Below are 15,110 nucleotides of genomic sequence, written 5' to 3'. Positions count from 1 at the left end.
GGGTACTAGGGGCCTATTCTGCCCCGGAATACCCACAAGGAGACAAGCATGAGGTACTGGGGACCTATTCTATCATGAATTCCCCACATGAAGAAAAGCCTTTGGCACTGGGATCAAAGACTGCCCTGAAATCTCCACTTGTCATCAACTCGACAAATGAATCTTTTATTGGTTATACAATAACTGTTTGTGCAGCCACATTCTACAAAAGAATTAATTTGTATAAGCTTACATGCTGTAAATCATGAACTTCATTCTATCAGGAACTGAAGTAAATTATTCTGCCTTCATTTGCATTTTTAACACAGTGCCTTATGCTGTGAGCAATGAAGATTATTTCACAAAGCATCACTTGAACAACATGGCAGTTGCTAATCATGCAGCTGTCACGATGGGATTGTCACTGCTTCATGACAAATTATCTTCATCATCCACAGTGCATGTGACCTTGACAATGTGAGATCACAGATGTCACCTCCTAACAACGTCAGAAAACAAATCAGAATTTGGTGGTTCAATTCATAGGACGGTAACCAACTGATTTTTCGGTAATACCACCAACTGGGATGTTTTGTGATTTTTTTCTCAAAAACAGTCATGCAGGCGTCTTGGCTAATCTGGATTAAGAGGGGAGTCGTCTCCAAAGCAAAGAGTAAATAATTCAAGTTGCACCAAATTAGATGTTTTAAGGATGCAAGAACTCGATCTAAAAAAGTTTCATTTATTAAATTTTAAGGTTTTGGTTTTTTTAAAAGTAAATCCTTTCAAAAACAAACACTTTCTCATGCAGTATTGCTTTCCAGAAAACTTAAGCGAAAATATAACAAAGGTTTGTCCTTGATCAAGCTGGATAAACTCTCAACATCACTTATAGAGCATATACTGAATACAGGGCTTCAGACAACTGTTTTGAGCCAATGCGTATTTACTCACAAGTTATCATTCCCATAGGGTATTGATAGTTTTCTGAAGATATTCAACACATTTTTACAACCTTGGGTCCAGTCTATTGGGTATTTTTACACCAATTGGTATACATTTTTAAAATAATTTTGGTTAAATGTCGCTTGAGGTGACTTTTAAATTGTATTTGTTTATGTGCTGCCCCATGTGTGTAACCATGGTAACATGTCACTTAAACACACAACAGCAATTTACGTCTAATTAACAGTAAACAAGATGCAGAGTCCTTTCTATGCATTATTCACCGCAATAACCCGGCAAGATCCGGGTTAGAATTGTTCTTCAGCAACCCATGCTTGAGGTAAAAGACGACTATGTTTGTCGCAAGAAACAACTGACGAGATCGGGGGATAAAGCTTGCTGACTTGGTTCATGCATGTCATTGTATCCCAATTGCGTAGATCAATGCTCATGATGTCAATCACTGGATTGTCTGGTCAAGACTCGATTTTTTAAAGACCGCAGTCATATAGCTGGAATATTGCTGAGCGCGGTGTTAAACACTTAACAAACAAAAACTGCAATAAAGTTCATGTATGTGTGATTTTATTCAGTCAGTAAATAAAGGCCTGAAAAGAAATGTACGCAATGTGAAAAGGGTACATTGGGTAATAATTTTTTAATTTGACGTTTACACGATATACGGCTTTTCCATTGGACGAGAGGTCGGTCACATGACCGTGAAATTGACTTCCATAAGTGTATGGACGACACAATTTGATGTTCATACATTTTTCACGAGACCGTGTTCTTAAAATGACATAAACACTGATGGAATACTTCCACATTCCTGGGGAAACCCCTGGGAATTCCCTAGCACGAAAACATACATAAGCATTATTTCTGATCATTTAGAACCTTTTATCTTGGTCTCAGCATTTCAGTATACATTGAGAAACATAAGAGAGCTTGACAGCATGATTGTTCATGAATTTCCTCGCTACGACCCATCCTGATGAACAAACGAAAAAATGCACATCCAAACTATCGTCAGTATCGTTTCGATCTGTGTCTAGGCTGACAGTGACCGTCTCCAGCAATCTGCGAATTTACCTTGGTGTCTGTTTGACGCATCTTTAATCACCTTTTAATAATCGGTCAGTTGATCAATGATGACTAACACATGCAACTGCCACAGGTTCATTAACCTTCGGAAATCCTCCCGTCACGTTTATTGTGTTGGCCATTTTGACGTCATGTACTTGATGTAAATGTGTTACGACGCGCTGTCATTGTGACTGACTTACTTAGGTAGCTCATTACAGACCTTTCTCATCTAATGGGGATATTATATGAACACATGTGTTGCGTAAGATGTTTCTGAAGAGCAAGTTTTGCATCCATTCGCTCATGTCACCTCTCTTTTTGGGGAACTATTTTATTCCGCGATATAGCTGGTTGTTGTTTGGCTGTCAGCGTAAACATGTAGTCACACGTACTAAATAAAATTGTGTTTAGATCTTTGCCTACATCCTTTGAGGTAAGAAATTGTGATAAACAATTATAAGAATTGACTTTCACTTTGTGTGAGTTCATTGGAGTGTGAACCTTCATAGAGTGAGGGCCAAACATTGTAGGACAGTTTGGCCCTCATTCTATGAAGGTTCATACTCCAATGAACTCACACAAAGTGAAGGTCTGTTCTTAAATAATGCAGTGTTGTCATGACTATTTATTTTTTTTAATTGTTCTTGGCATATTTTCATGCAAGCAAATCAAAATTAATCAGGTAATGGTGATATATTTTGCGTATCTTACCGCGTCTTATCTGAGCTCTGTGAAAAATGTATAGTTTTCATAAGATGTCTTTGTAGAGCACGTTGGTGTAACACATTAAAGATGTTCATTTTTAGAACTAATGATATAATTTTAACAACAAATCTATTTCTACATAAGCATCCATCATGTGCACGTCAGTGGCAGTGTGTTACCTGTCAATCACTGTCTACATGGCATAAGGATAGATCCTTGCCTCCGGTGGTGTGCTTTAAAGCATTAATCATATCAAATATGTCATAAGGATTTCACGATATGATTTTTATGCCAAACCGTCCTTCAATATCATTTTCACTATTATGAATATTGCCAAAACAAAACTTACAAGACCAGGTTTGTTTGTTTGTTTGTGTGTAACCCTGAAGCCAACAATATTCCAGCCATATGACGGCGGTCTGTAAATAAGCGAGCCTTGACCAGACAACCAAGTGATTGACATCATGAGCATTGATCGACGCAATTGGGATACAATGACATGCATCAACCAAATCAGCAAGCCTCAGACCACCAAATCCCTTTCGTCGCATGGGTTGCTGAGGACCAATTCTTAGCCTGATCATCCAGGCTTTACTAGACCATGTACTTAATTATAATAATGATAAGACGATGAATTAATCATAAACTTGAAAACAATGTGAGGGGCATCATGAATGTTTGAATACATCATGAATCACACGACACATCAGGACACATCAGAATTAAGGAACATGATCACTCTCCTACCCAGAGTTCCATGCGGCCGGCAGCCAGCCAGCATAGTACCTCTGTCACAGGCCAGCGCCATGTGACGATTCGTCACATCTTTCACTGTCCATTCAAGATATTGAATATGCTTTTCATCCGTTTCATGTTTGATAAGTCTACACATTTTCATAAACAAATGTCAAAGAATGGTTACAGTTCATTAAGAAAGTATCCTAATACGTGAAAATCTACTTGTTTTCGCGTAGTTATCCTTTGCTTACATTGGTGGTACAGCTCCATGTGCTGTCATCGAAGCCCGACGTAGAGCTAGCGATATGGTCACTTTGATGTATAAATATATACACAATGTATTGTCATGAAATTCACTGTCGCAGTTGTAGTAGCATATCTATATAATTATGCAAATCAATTTGTTAACGCCCCCAAATAGTTGCCTTAGTCCGTTCTATACTGATTTCTGTAAAAGCGTGTTTGTTTACAAACAAGAGAAAAGTCCTGTCACATGATATGCAAATTAGCCTGTGGCAGTGGTGTTATGCTGAGTCACCACTGCATCGGAGTGTGCTACTGAGTATGCTTCAAAACAATTATCAGGATGTACATTATTCCTTTGAATATCCTACCTTTATATTATCATTGCCATAATTCCATCAATTTGGCTAACATCACACTTAAAAATTCCCTAGATTTTCAACTGACATCCATTTCACCATCAGCAATCCCAAACAGTTGTTGGGTAAACTTCATTTAACTTGCACCAGGTTTAACTGGACAACACCAGGTGGCACTGTGGTTCCAAAAAATGTCGGAACATAAATACATAAACTAGTCTGAAAAATAATTCAGATCTTTGACCACTGTATCACAATTTTACAGTCGTCTTAGGCACCGCGATTCGCTGATATAACTGGAATACTGTTAAAAGCGGCGTTAAACCCAACTCCCACACACACAATTATACATAGTGACATATTGCTGTAAAATGTAAACAGAAACATGTGCCTATAATCTTGAAGAGCCCACAGCTTAAAGACAACCCCCCCCCCCCCCCCCCAACAAAATGACAAATTACACAAAACACAGGGGTTAGTGGTGTAGTATGACACACAAAGCTTAAATGTATTGAGAGAAGTGATTCCAGTGTTTTTTTAGCAAGCAAGTCATAGGACTGGCGGACTAAAAATATACCCGTCCTTATCATTTTCGGACAGTCCCTTCTACACACAAATGGACCCGTGAAGATCCGGGGTAGAATAGGTCTTGAGCAACCCATGCTTGCTATAAAAAGCGACTGAGCTTGTCGTAAGAGGCAACTAACAGGATCAGATGGTCAGGCTCGCTGACTTGGTTTTAAGCATGTCATCGATCCCAATTGTGTGGATCGATGCTCATGATGTCAATCACTGGATTGTCTGGTCCAGACTTGATTATTTACAGACTGCCGTAATATAGCTGGAAAACTGCTGAGTGCGGCATTAAACAGCAAACAAAAAAACACACAAATGTATTGGAGAGTCTCAATATTCATACTGTTGGGGTTCTTACTGATACTACAAACATGTAGCCTAGGTACTTTTCTGTATACAGAAATCGGAGGTAATTGTCAAAACGCACAAAATCAATTCCTTTGTAAATGCCAAGCCCCTGGCAAATTGAATCATGACAGTGCATTGGAATTTTCACACTGCAACAGCAGACTCATTGCATATTGCTCGAAAGTACAGGTCGTATTTACAGGGAGATACCTTGGGTATAATGTTTACTGATGTTAACGTTATCAGTAATTATCCACAGCACCTCTACATGTGAACTTGTACAGTGGGGAGACAGACATGACATCATTAGGCCTCCACAATGCTTTCATGTCTAACTTCCTGAGGCAAGGAAGTTAACTGTAAACGTCCAGTTTCCACCCTTTCCGAACTATGGCAGAATTTCTGGTTTCGATCATAGCGCCACCACTGGCTATTACGAGTCATTTCCCATGTATGTCCCTCCTGTTGACCAATCAGATTCCACCTCTCATATCACACTTGCATTTGCTTCAAACAAAATGGCAGCGATGGCAAGATGATCTGATCAAGATCTATTTTGTAATAAAACAAGATTATTTCGCAAAGTGCATCAAATTATGTGGGAGCACCTTCATTAAAAACATAAAAGGATTTGGAAAATATCTGTTGACCCTAATGACCTTGATGGTATACATGCTTTGTAAATCCTGCAATCGATCGAAATCTGCACGGCAGTTTACGAACCGGATATTGATTTCCTGACGTGATTTTGATTGGACTATGCATAGACTCGTTAGTCCAGCCAAAATATAACTTCATAATTCCAGCCTAGTTTGGCAAGGGTGGAAACTGGACTTTTATCGTCTGTTAACTCCATTGCCTCAGGAAGATGATGTCAAGCTGGAATGCTATGTCATGACTTTTAAACTTAGTGCCACTTTTGCCTATTGTATTGTAGATATCTTTCTATCTTATAATAGGGGGCATGGGTGGCCCAGTCGTCTAAGGCACCGCGATTCGCTGTGCAGAGTTGCATCCCTTGGGCACGCTAGAAACCTATGATTGTGGGTTCGAATCCCAGTTCGCCCCAGTTATGTTTCTAGGTTTGACAGCACCATACCTGTGTTCGTGGGTTTCACCAAAGTGGTAAATGTCTTAGACCTGCATCACTTCAGGCTTTCCTCCCACATTAAGCTGAAAAGCCGTGATATAACTTGAATAATGTTAAAAGCTGCGTTAAACCCAACTCACTCACTCTATCTTGTAATAACCTCTAGGGAGGTTTTAGTTCTTCCAAGTAAGACCTAGTATGTGGTTTAGCTTTTTTCAGGTAAGACCTGATGAATTTAGTAGCAGATGGAATTTGGTTTCCAACATCCAATGATCTAAAATCGAAGACAAGAAATGAAACCTTTTCATTATAGATGATGGGAATCGAACCTGCAACCTCACATATCATGTTATGTTTTGTAACCCACTGTTTTCCCACTGAGCCACAAGGTCAGGTGGTGAAAGAATGTTCAATTTTAGATGCCATGACTTAGTTATGTCTATTCTGCATGTTTCTTCTCTCGCACGCTTTGATCGCATTCCATTTAAACCGTGAAACACTGTATTGTTTCACCATAAGATATCTCGCTATTTCTTGCATTCAGACTGTTTATCAGTGAGATAAAGCACTCCTCCTCGGATATGGTCGAGGAGTAAGACCTTGGCAATCGGTTATCAGTAATGCAATTGTCGATACCCTCTTGCCTCGTTCTTACACCTGGTTAGCAGAATTTGAAAACAAAATATTGATGTTGTTGTCTTAAATGATAATCAAATTTAAGATCATATTTGTCAAACCATTTCGCCAAGCAGGTGATAATGTTTAGTTTCACAGCATTGAACAAGACCAAATATGAGCAGGGCTCACTAATACCCCGGACTTCGACTCCAACATACTTCTAAGTTCGAAACATGAAAATAGAAATTTTCTCAGAAAACCACTTCTATTCATATGGAAATTGTTCCCAAAATTTTGAAAATTATCCATAAAGTATTTTTTAGGTAAAAGGTCACACAAATGTTTGAAATTAAAAAAGATGTATTTTTTCAGAAAATCCAAATATTGAAATCAAACTTTGCACTGCACCTCTCCTATAGGTATAAAAGGTGTTAACCAGGTTTGAAAAGAATCTATATGGTAATTTGCAAGTCATAGATCAAGCAAAAGGACAAATGAACGGAATTCCTTGGTATAACTATATACCCCATTAAGCAGTGTTAAGGTTGGGGGTATAATTAAATGCAATGTTAATATACCTGGCTAAAACACCTCTGAAGTTATGATAAAAAGAACTTTTAAAAAATCGCAAGTTTGAAGTAATATATTCATTTTTCTCAATACACTATCCATGAGTAATTTACATATTAAGCCAGCACTTATTGAGACACAGAGACTTTACTGCATTTCAAGGCATGGTATACCAGTATACTGGCTTTAATAGTGTGTGTGTTCATTCTCAATGAACATAATAAAATAGTTTTATTGACACAAATCCAGAGTCTAACCACACCTAAATCCCAGCAGGAGTGATCCTACTCCAGAATGATCATTAGTGCCAGTCAGCTGACTAGCCCCTGATTGACAGGTTTGAAATAGATCACTTCCTGAAATGTGTGTGCAGACAGCACGCTGGCTACAGAGTGTGTCTATATCAACACATGCTATGTCATTAAGTGACCCCCCTGGAATACTCACTGCTGGGGGCACAATGACATAAACACACTCAAAATATTTTGTAATCATTCGTTGATGTATCCATACTGGGAAATTAGCTTGACAGGATTTGTGGCTAATTCACCACTGCGTCAGTTTCTCAAGATAGCAGTGGTTTATTTCATCAAATAAAATTTATGGAACATTCAGAACACAAATTAACTTTCATCTTGGTCTGTATTAAAGATTGACTGTCCCATCCACAATTTTTGGTGTCATTTAGACTGTTCTAAACACGATTTCCGTATTTGACATTTTAAGCGCCTTGGTCCATTTAGTGTCCATCTTCCTGAGGCAAGGGAATTAACTTACTATAAAAGTCCAGTTTCCACCCTTGCCAAACTAGGCTGGAATTTCTGGGCTCGTTCATAGCGCCACAAGTGGCTATTATGAGTTGTTTCCCTTCTATGTCTCTCCTATTGACAAATCGGATTCTACCTCTCATGTCTCTTGCATTTGCTTCAAACAAAATTGCAGCACCCATGCCTGCCATAAAAGGCGACCATGCTTGTCATAAGAGGCGACTAGCGGGATCGGGTGGTCAGACTTGCTGATTTGGTTGATGCATGTCATCGATCCAATGATATTGCTCATGATATTGATCACTGGATTGTCTGGTCCAGACTCAATTATTTACAGACCGTCGTCATATAGCTGCAATATTGCTGAGTGCTGCGTTAAACAACAAACCAACCAACAAACTTTATTGTAATAAAACATGTCTTACTTTGCAAAGTGCATCAAATCACTTGAGCACCTTGATCAGAAACATGAAAGGATTTGGTAAATATCTGTTGACGCCGAGTTGGTGGTATATATGCTTTACAAATCCGGCAATCAGGGTGGAAACTGAACTTTTTTATCAGTTAACTCCCTTGCGTCGGGAAGATGTTAAGCACCCCTCCCCTACCTCCGTCCCACTTCTAGATCAATCTGTCAGTAATCTTTATAAATGTTCCCTATTAAGACCGAAAATATAAGTGACAGTCTATTATTCCTTATGTACATTACAGATTCATCGATGTTTGAATAAGGTCTGTGCTCTACCGCTCGATCTCTGAAATAAATTTACTTATGTTTATGGTCCTAAAAAGTGCCCCACTTTGTCAATTTTGTTAGCACCTGAAGCACTTATTACAGAGAATACAATATATATGCTTATGGTCCCCAAACACTTCAGGATTAAAAATTAATGCTAGTCTGTGACAAGTATTATTTTATAACATCTAGTATGTAGAAGACTTCAAGGATATGACGAGAGTTGATGGCTTTGATGACATGTTCACTCTCACTTAAAACTATATTTCATGCCCATTCATATTGAGTGACAAGAATATCACCAGCTGTTTGAGAACAGTTAAAAAAATATTCTGGCTTCTCATGCACTAAAGCATCTTCCTCTTCGAGGTTTTGTTACCGTATTCAACGTAATAATCGCCCAGAGCGCTCTCAAAATTAGAAATAGGGGGCTCTTATCAGAATATTATTTTGGTGAATAAAAAAAGAGTTGAAAGATAAATTTCATGGTTTATGGTGACATCCTGAAATGTTTATGTACGACAGATATATTTTCCCAGAATTTAATGGCCCATAATTAAGGGTGCATATAACACACGAGTGTGTATTATACGCAAATAAATAAGTCTTGTGTACATTGATCAATGGGAAGGACTGCTAATTGGGATTGCTCACCAGCCAATATATCAGCAAATATCGCTGTGGGCGCTTATTAGAGCGGGGTGCTTATTACGTCGAATACGGTATTACTTAAAGACATGTACAATATGTATAAGTCTCCACAAATAAGCATTCACATTAGTTATAACTTAAACTATAATAGCATGAATTGGGAAATTTTAAATTCGCATACTGACATTTGATTTGGGGCCAGAAATCAAAGAAAGATTGAAGAGATAATCTTGATGTCTATGAATATTAAGGTTTCACACGTAAGTTTCTTGATTTGAGAAATCAAACTATGAAAGTTATGAACATGCATGAAATTTGCTGAGGTGTACCAACTGATTTGAGCCTCGGCCTAGTTCTCCTTTAACAAGGACTAACTTATAAAGTGATAAAATAAGGAATCATAATGATCATCAATGTATCCAATCATTGGTTTGACAACGGAATATAAAAGTAATCATTCATCATCATCAGATAACCCCCTCGCTGGTTTGGCCACGGGATATGAAATAAATCATTCATAATCATAAGATAATAAAAGTACAAATTTGACTACAGATATGAATCGAATCATTCATCATCATCATCAGATTCATCATCATCATCATCATCAGATATTCCCATCACTGGTTTCTTTGAACACAGATATGAAACGATTTCATTCATCATCATCTGATAATCCCATCACCGGTGTGACCACGGCTATGAAACGAATCTTTCAGCCATGACAGAAATCTGAGAAACACTTGTCATGTCAAAATACAATCAAATAAAATGGTCATAGAAAAATCACAACAAAAACCCACCTCAAAGAGCTTGACAAGTGAAGCATTGTGAGCCTTAGAAGAAGCCCGTCTTGTGGTTCGCGACGGAGCTGTAGAATGGCCTTCGTGGTCGTCGGGAGGGGTAGCTTGGCTGTTTCCCATAGTCAACGAATATCGCAATCCAAGTTACTTCAGAAGAACACCTCAAACACGCGTGACAACTATCCCGGACGTTTCAACGACCTTCTCATCGCTAGACTGAGTGTTGTTATCTGTGCCAGACCCAGTGCAAATCCGGAAGTCCCCGTACACGGATTCACAATCGGAACTGACTCGTATCCTCTACTAATTTCAGAGGGCTATGTAAACGTACCGAGCCGTATTTCCCCGAGAATCTCCGAATGTCGTAACCCGGAAGGGATTGTTGTTGATAGTAGTATCACAACAACTATATATAATAGACAACGGTTGTCTGTTGCCAAAAATGTTTCACAAAAATGATGAGGAGACGCAAAAAAAAGTTATCAAAACTGTCCTCATAAAGTGCGCAAAAATTTTGTATATTAATAGATATAGCAACAAAGTTGATCTCGAGTTTATTCTAGTTAAAGAATTTTGCATATAATTCAAGTTATGTCCAGACTGAATATATATTTAAAAAAAACATTTCTCCGTTTTAACCGGTTATGGGGGACTTTCTAGTATCTACAATAAATGTCTTTGAATAATTACGAGCATAAATGTCGAAAGAGGACTGGGATGTAGCTGGGTACCTATATAAAATAGACTCGTGTTTTTAAATTGCCTGGATGTAATGGTCTTGATTTTAGCTCAGTACGTTCAGACTATCGTATTCCTAAATTTCAATTTCATGTTCAAATTTTGTTATATGCATATACACTAATCAAAAGAAGTTGAGGATCACCCGATTCTTTCATATCACTACAGTTAATCTGTCATCACATGACATAAAAACTATAGTAATACGAAAGACTCGGGTGCTCATTACCTCTTTTTGAGTAATTTAATATTCCACACATGTGTACACCTTTCATTTTCAAGAGAAATAAGAAAAGTGAGATGTGACTTTCTTTTTTACACTTTAAAAAGACATCTAGTTGTTCTTGCCACTCTTGATACTTTTCAGTTATCAATAATTAATTATTATTTATTAAGAAGAAATGTCGAGAAATATAATCTCCCTTTAAAAGTTTTAAATGAAGACGAATTTCAGGTATGTTTGTTTGTGAAAAATATAGATCCCTCAGAGAAATATATTTCATAATTGAAATGGAACATAAAACGAACCTTTCAACATCTATGTCTTAAACTCAAAAATAGATAATGATATCTCTCACTGTTGTGCATATCCGCCACTCAAGTGTCATCCACATGTCATATAAACCAGCTAACATAAATCTTATACAAGCCATGAGGCCCAGATTTGGGAAATGTCTGTTAGGTTGTTAATAGATGCATGTCTGAATGTACGTTAAATCTGTATATTTATTAATATCCTGACAGACAGACTTTTTTTCATGTCCTCATGGCGAATACTAGTTTGTATTAGATATGAACGTTGTACACATGTCTCAGTGCGCACACTCACGCACACTTAATATCAAACAATCCATGCTTGTCGTAGACCCGGGGTAGAATAGGTCTTTAACAACGAATACTTGCCGTAAAAGGCGACTATGCTTGTCATAAGAGGCGACTAATGGGATCGGGTGGTCAGGCTCGCTGACTTGGTTGATACATGTCATAGTATCCCAATTGCGCAAATCGATGCATATGATGTCAATCACTGGGTTGCCTGGTCCAGACTCGATTATTTACAGACCGCCGTCATATAGCTGGAATATTGCTGTGTGCGGCGTTAAACAACAAACAAACAAAGCGACTAAAGGGAGAGGGTGGTCGGGCTCACTGTCTTGGTTGATGTATGTCATCGTATCCCAATTGCGTAAATCGATGCGCGTGATGTGATGTCAAAGGAGCCGCAATTCGCTGTGTAGAGTTACGTCTCTTGGACATGCCAGGAACCCGTGATCGTGGATTCGAATCCCGATTATGTTTCTAGCTTTTCACCACCATACCCATGTTCGGGGGGTTGGTAAACGTCTAAGACTTGCATCACTTCGGGTTTTCCTCACACATTAAACTGACACGCCGTGATGTAACTGGAATACGGTTCAAAGCGGCGATAAACCCAACTCACTCAAGAGGGGACACGGGTGGCCCAGTCGTCTAAGGCGCCGCGATTCGCTGTGCAGATTTGCGTCCCTTGGGCACGCCAGAAACCTATGATTGTGGGTTTGAATCCCGGTTCACCCCAATTATGTTTCTAGGTTTGTCAGCACCATACCCGTGCTCGTGTGTTTCACCGAAGTGGTAAACGTCTGAGACCTGCATCACTTCGGGCTGTCCTCGAACATTAAGCTGACACGCCGCGATATAACTGGAATACTGTTCAAAGCTGCGATAAACCCAACTCACTCAAGTATCCTATAGCAGAGTCCCAACAACACAGTGGCAAATTAAAGGAACATTTCATATCCACGTGTCACACGGAGCTGTACGTGTGCGGTAATAATCACCTCGACCTCGACCACAACCACAAGTGTGGATATCAGAAAAAAAATACATGAGGTTGTTCTTTGTAAATATCGTATAGCATGTACATATGTGGCATGAGGTGTGAATTCTTGAAAAAGCTATTGGGTCAAGTTAATTCACACGACATTACACCATAGAAATGTGTTAGAATTTTCAGTGTCGATAGACCTATTAAACGTCTCATACAAAAATATAAGTATTTATTGTGTAATTTGATTAAATACTCCATTTATCTGAAAAAAATATTCCCCACATGGGTACAATGTGTGAAACCCATTTCTGGTGTTTTGGGCGATTTTGCTGGGATATGCTAAAAGCGGCGGAACACATTACTCGCTCTCGCAATGAAAACACAGAATGGATCTTTCACACTTGACTTTTCTTGTCAAACATGTTATGAAAACTCAAATACCCTCTATACACACACACATATATGACCCGTGAAGATCCGGGGTAGAATAGATCTTAGAGCAACCCATTCTTGCTGTAAAAGGCGACTATGCTTGTCGTATATGGCGACTAACGGAATCGGGTGGTCAGGCTCGCTGACTTGGTTGAAGCATGCCATCGATCCCAATTGCGTGGATCGATGCTCATGATATTGATCACTGGATTGTCTGGTCCAGACTCGATTATCTACAGACCGACGTCATATAGCTGGAATATTGCTGTTTGCGCCGGTAAACAACAAACAAACCAACCAATCCACAATGAACACATCACCTTATGGTGATAAAAGGTTATTTATGATACTGAGTGAGTGAGCTGACAAGTTATTCTGATCAAAGCGGCGTACGTTCTAACTCACTCACACACCAACTGAAGAATTGACTCTCCGGGCTCGTCTATGCATGGGACGCTGTTACATCCTGTCTGTTCCTAACAGTCACGAAGGTGTCCTCCTCCCCACCCATCCAATCCCCACCCCCATCCCACCACCACTCCCCACCCCGAAGTCTCGGGTCTGTACCCCGTATAGGTACAGCACTACGTTTGATTGGAGTTTGATTCAAGTCGGCGTACTGCTGGAATATTTGTACTAAGCGGCGTAGAACCCAACTCATTCACTCACCCGATTCGAGTGAGTGAGTGAGTGAGTGAGTGAGTTGGGTTTAATGCTGCTTTCAACAGTATTCCAGTTATATCGCGGCATGTCAGCTTAATGTTGGAGGAAAGCTCGAATTGATGCAGTTCGGTGAAACCCACGAGCACGGGTATGGTGCTGACAAACATAGAAACATAATCGGGGCGAACCGGGATTCGAACTCACAATCATAGGTTTCTGGCGTGCCCAAGGGACGCAACTCTGCGAATTGCGACGCCTTAGACGACTGGGCCACCCGTGCCCCCAAACCGATTCGACTGCCTCCTTCTTCCTAAGTAATTGGGCATCCGGCATTCCACTTAATTTTTCTTACCATCAAATTTAACAACTCGTGTGTCATTGCAAGAAAATTAGACTGGGATTTTCTCATAATCCATGGCAATGCGTGGGTGAAAACCTTAGGGCTAAATACTTAATTGATTTGTCACTCTTTTCAAAAAAAAAAAAACAGATGAAAAATAAATTACGACTTTGAAATATTGGCATCCGCGAATGAGATTAACAGTTCAAAGAATCCAGCATCCTGCACTGTGGCATCCGGGATACATCCGGGCTCGGTATCCGGCGTCACAATAACGGGATTGGGCATCCACGTCAGAATGTCGGACACAAACATCAATCCCAAAGAGAGAGTACACACCAGTGTATAAACTGTATTGAACTTTTCCGGGTGTGGTGTCTGTAACTTAAATTATCCATATAATAACAAGTCTGTAGAAGCATTTTACCAACATGCGTATAGCTTTCTCAGACACTAAGCTAATATATATTAAGGCTGTAGACTGGAAACGTGAAATTTGCATAATCATCGATGCAGATGTGAAACTCTCGTATGAGTATACTTGTTTTGCTCGGTATATCCATGTTGTGTCCCGCAGTACACCATAACGTTTCATACACCCCGCCCTGTTCTTATTGATTTGGTTGTGGAAGTTTCATCCTTTCGGTATATTCATCACACGTTTTGTTCCTCTTGTTCCAAACTGTTGACATAATTTTCCTCCTCACCTCCTGTATGTTTCAGATGTGTATCTAATGGAAAACGCTAATATGTGGTATCAAGTATTATCACTTGAGGGATGAGTGTTGCACGTGATCCAACAGACGGTTGTTAGAAGAGCATCAAATGTTCTTAGGCAAACAGTATCGACGACCTTTCCTCGGGGCACTTATTTCAGCGTATTCGTGCGCTTATGATTAATGGATCAGTGTTT

At 39.3% G+C, this 15,110-nt stretch overlaps 1 protein-coding gene across 1 annotated transcript in view; it reads right to left on the bottom strand.

Annotated features, from left to right (window-relative positions):
* LOC139456272 (uncharacterized) overlaps positions 1 to 10,479 on the bottom strand; it is a 60,125-nt gene extending 49,646 nt beyond the window's left edge. Inside the window, exon 1 of the mRNA XM_071237892.1 lies at positions 10,215 to 10,479. Within this exon, the coding sequence (XP_071093993.1) occupies positions 10,215 to 10,334 (120 nt within the window). The 5' untranslated portion in view covers positions 10,335 to 10,479. The remainder of the gene's footprint in view (positions 1 to 10,214) is intronic.
* Between the last annotated feature and the right edge of the window lie 4,631 nt (positions 10,480 to 15,110).

Source organism: Haliotis cracherodii, unplaced genomic scaffold (assembly GCF_022045235.1).
Source record: "Haliotis cracherodii isolate W230 unplaced genomic scaffold, xgHalCrac1.p SCAF_11, whole genome shotgun sequence".
NCBI classification, from domain to species: domain Eukaryota; kingdom Metazoa; phylum Mollusca; class Gastropoda; order Lepetellida; family Haliotidae; genus Haliotis; species Haliotis cracherodii.
This window is presented reverse-complemented; position numbering and strand designations above follow the sequence as displayed.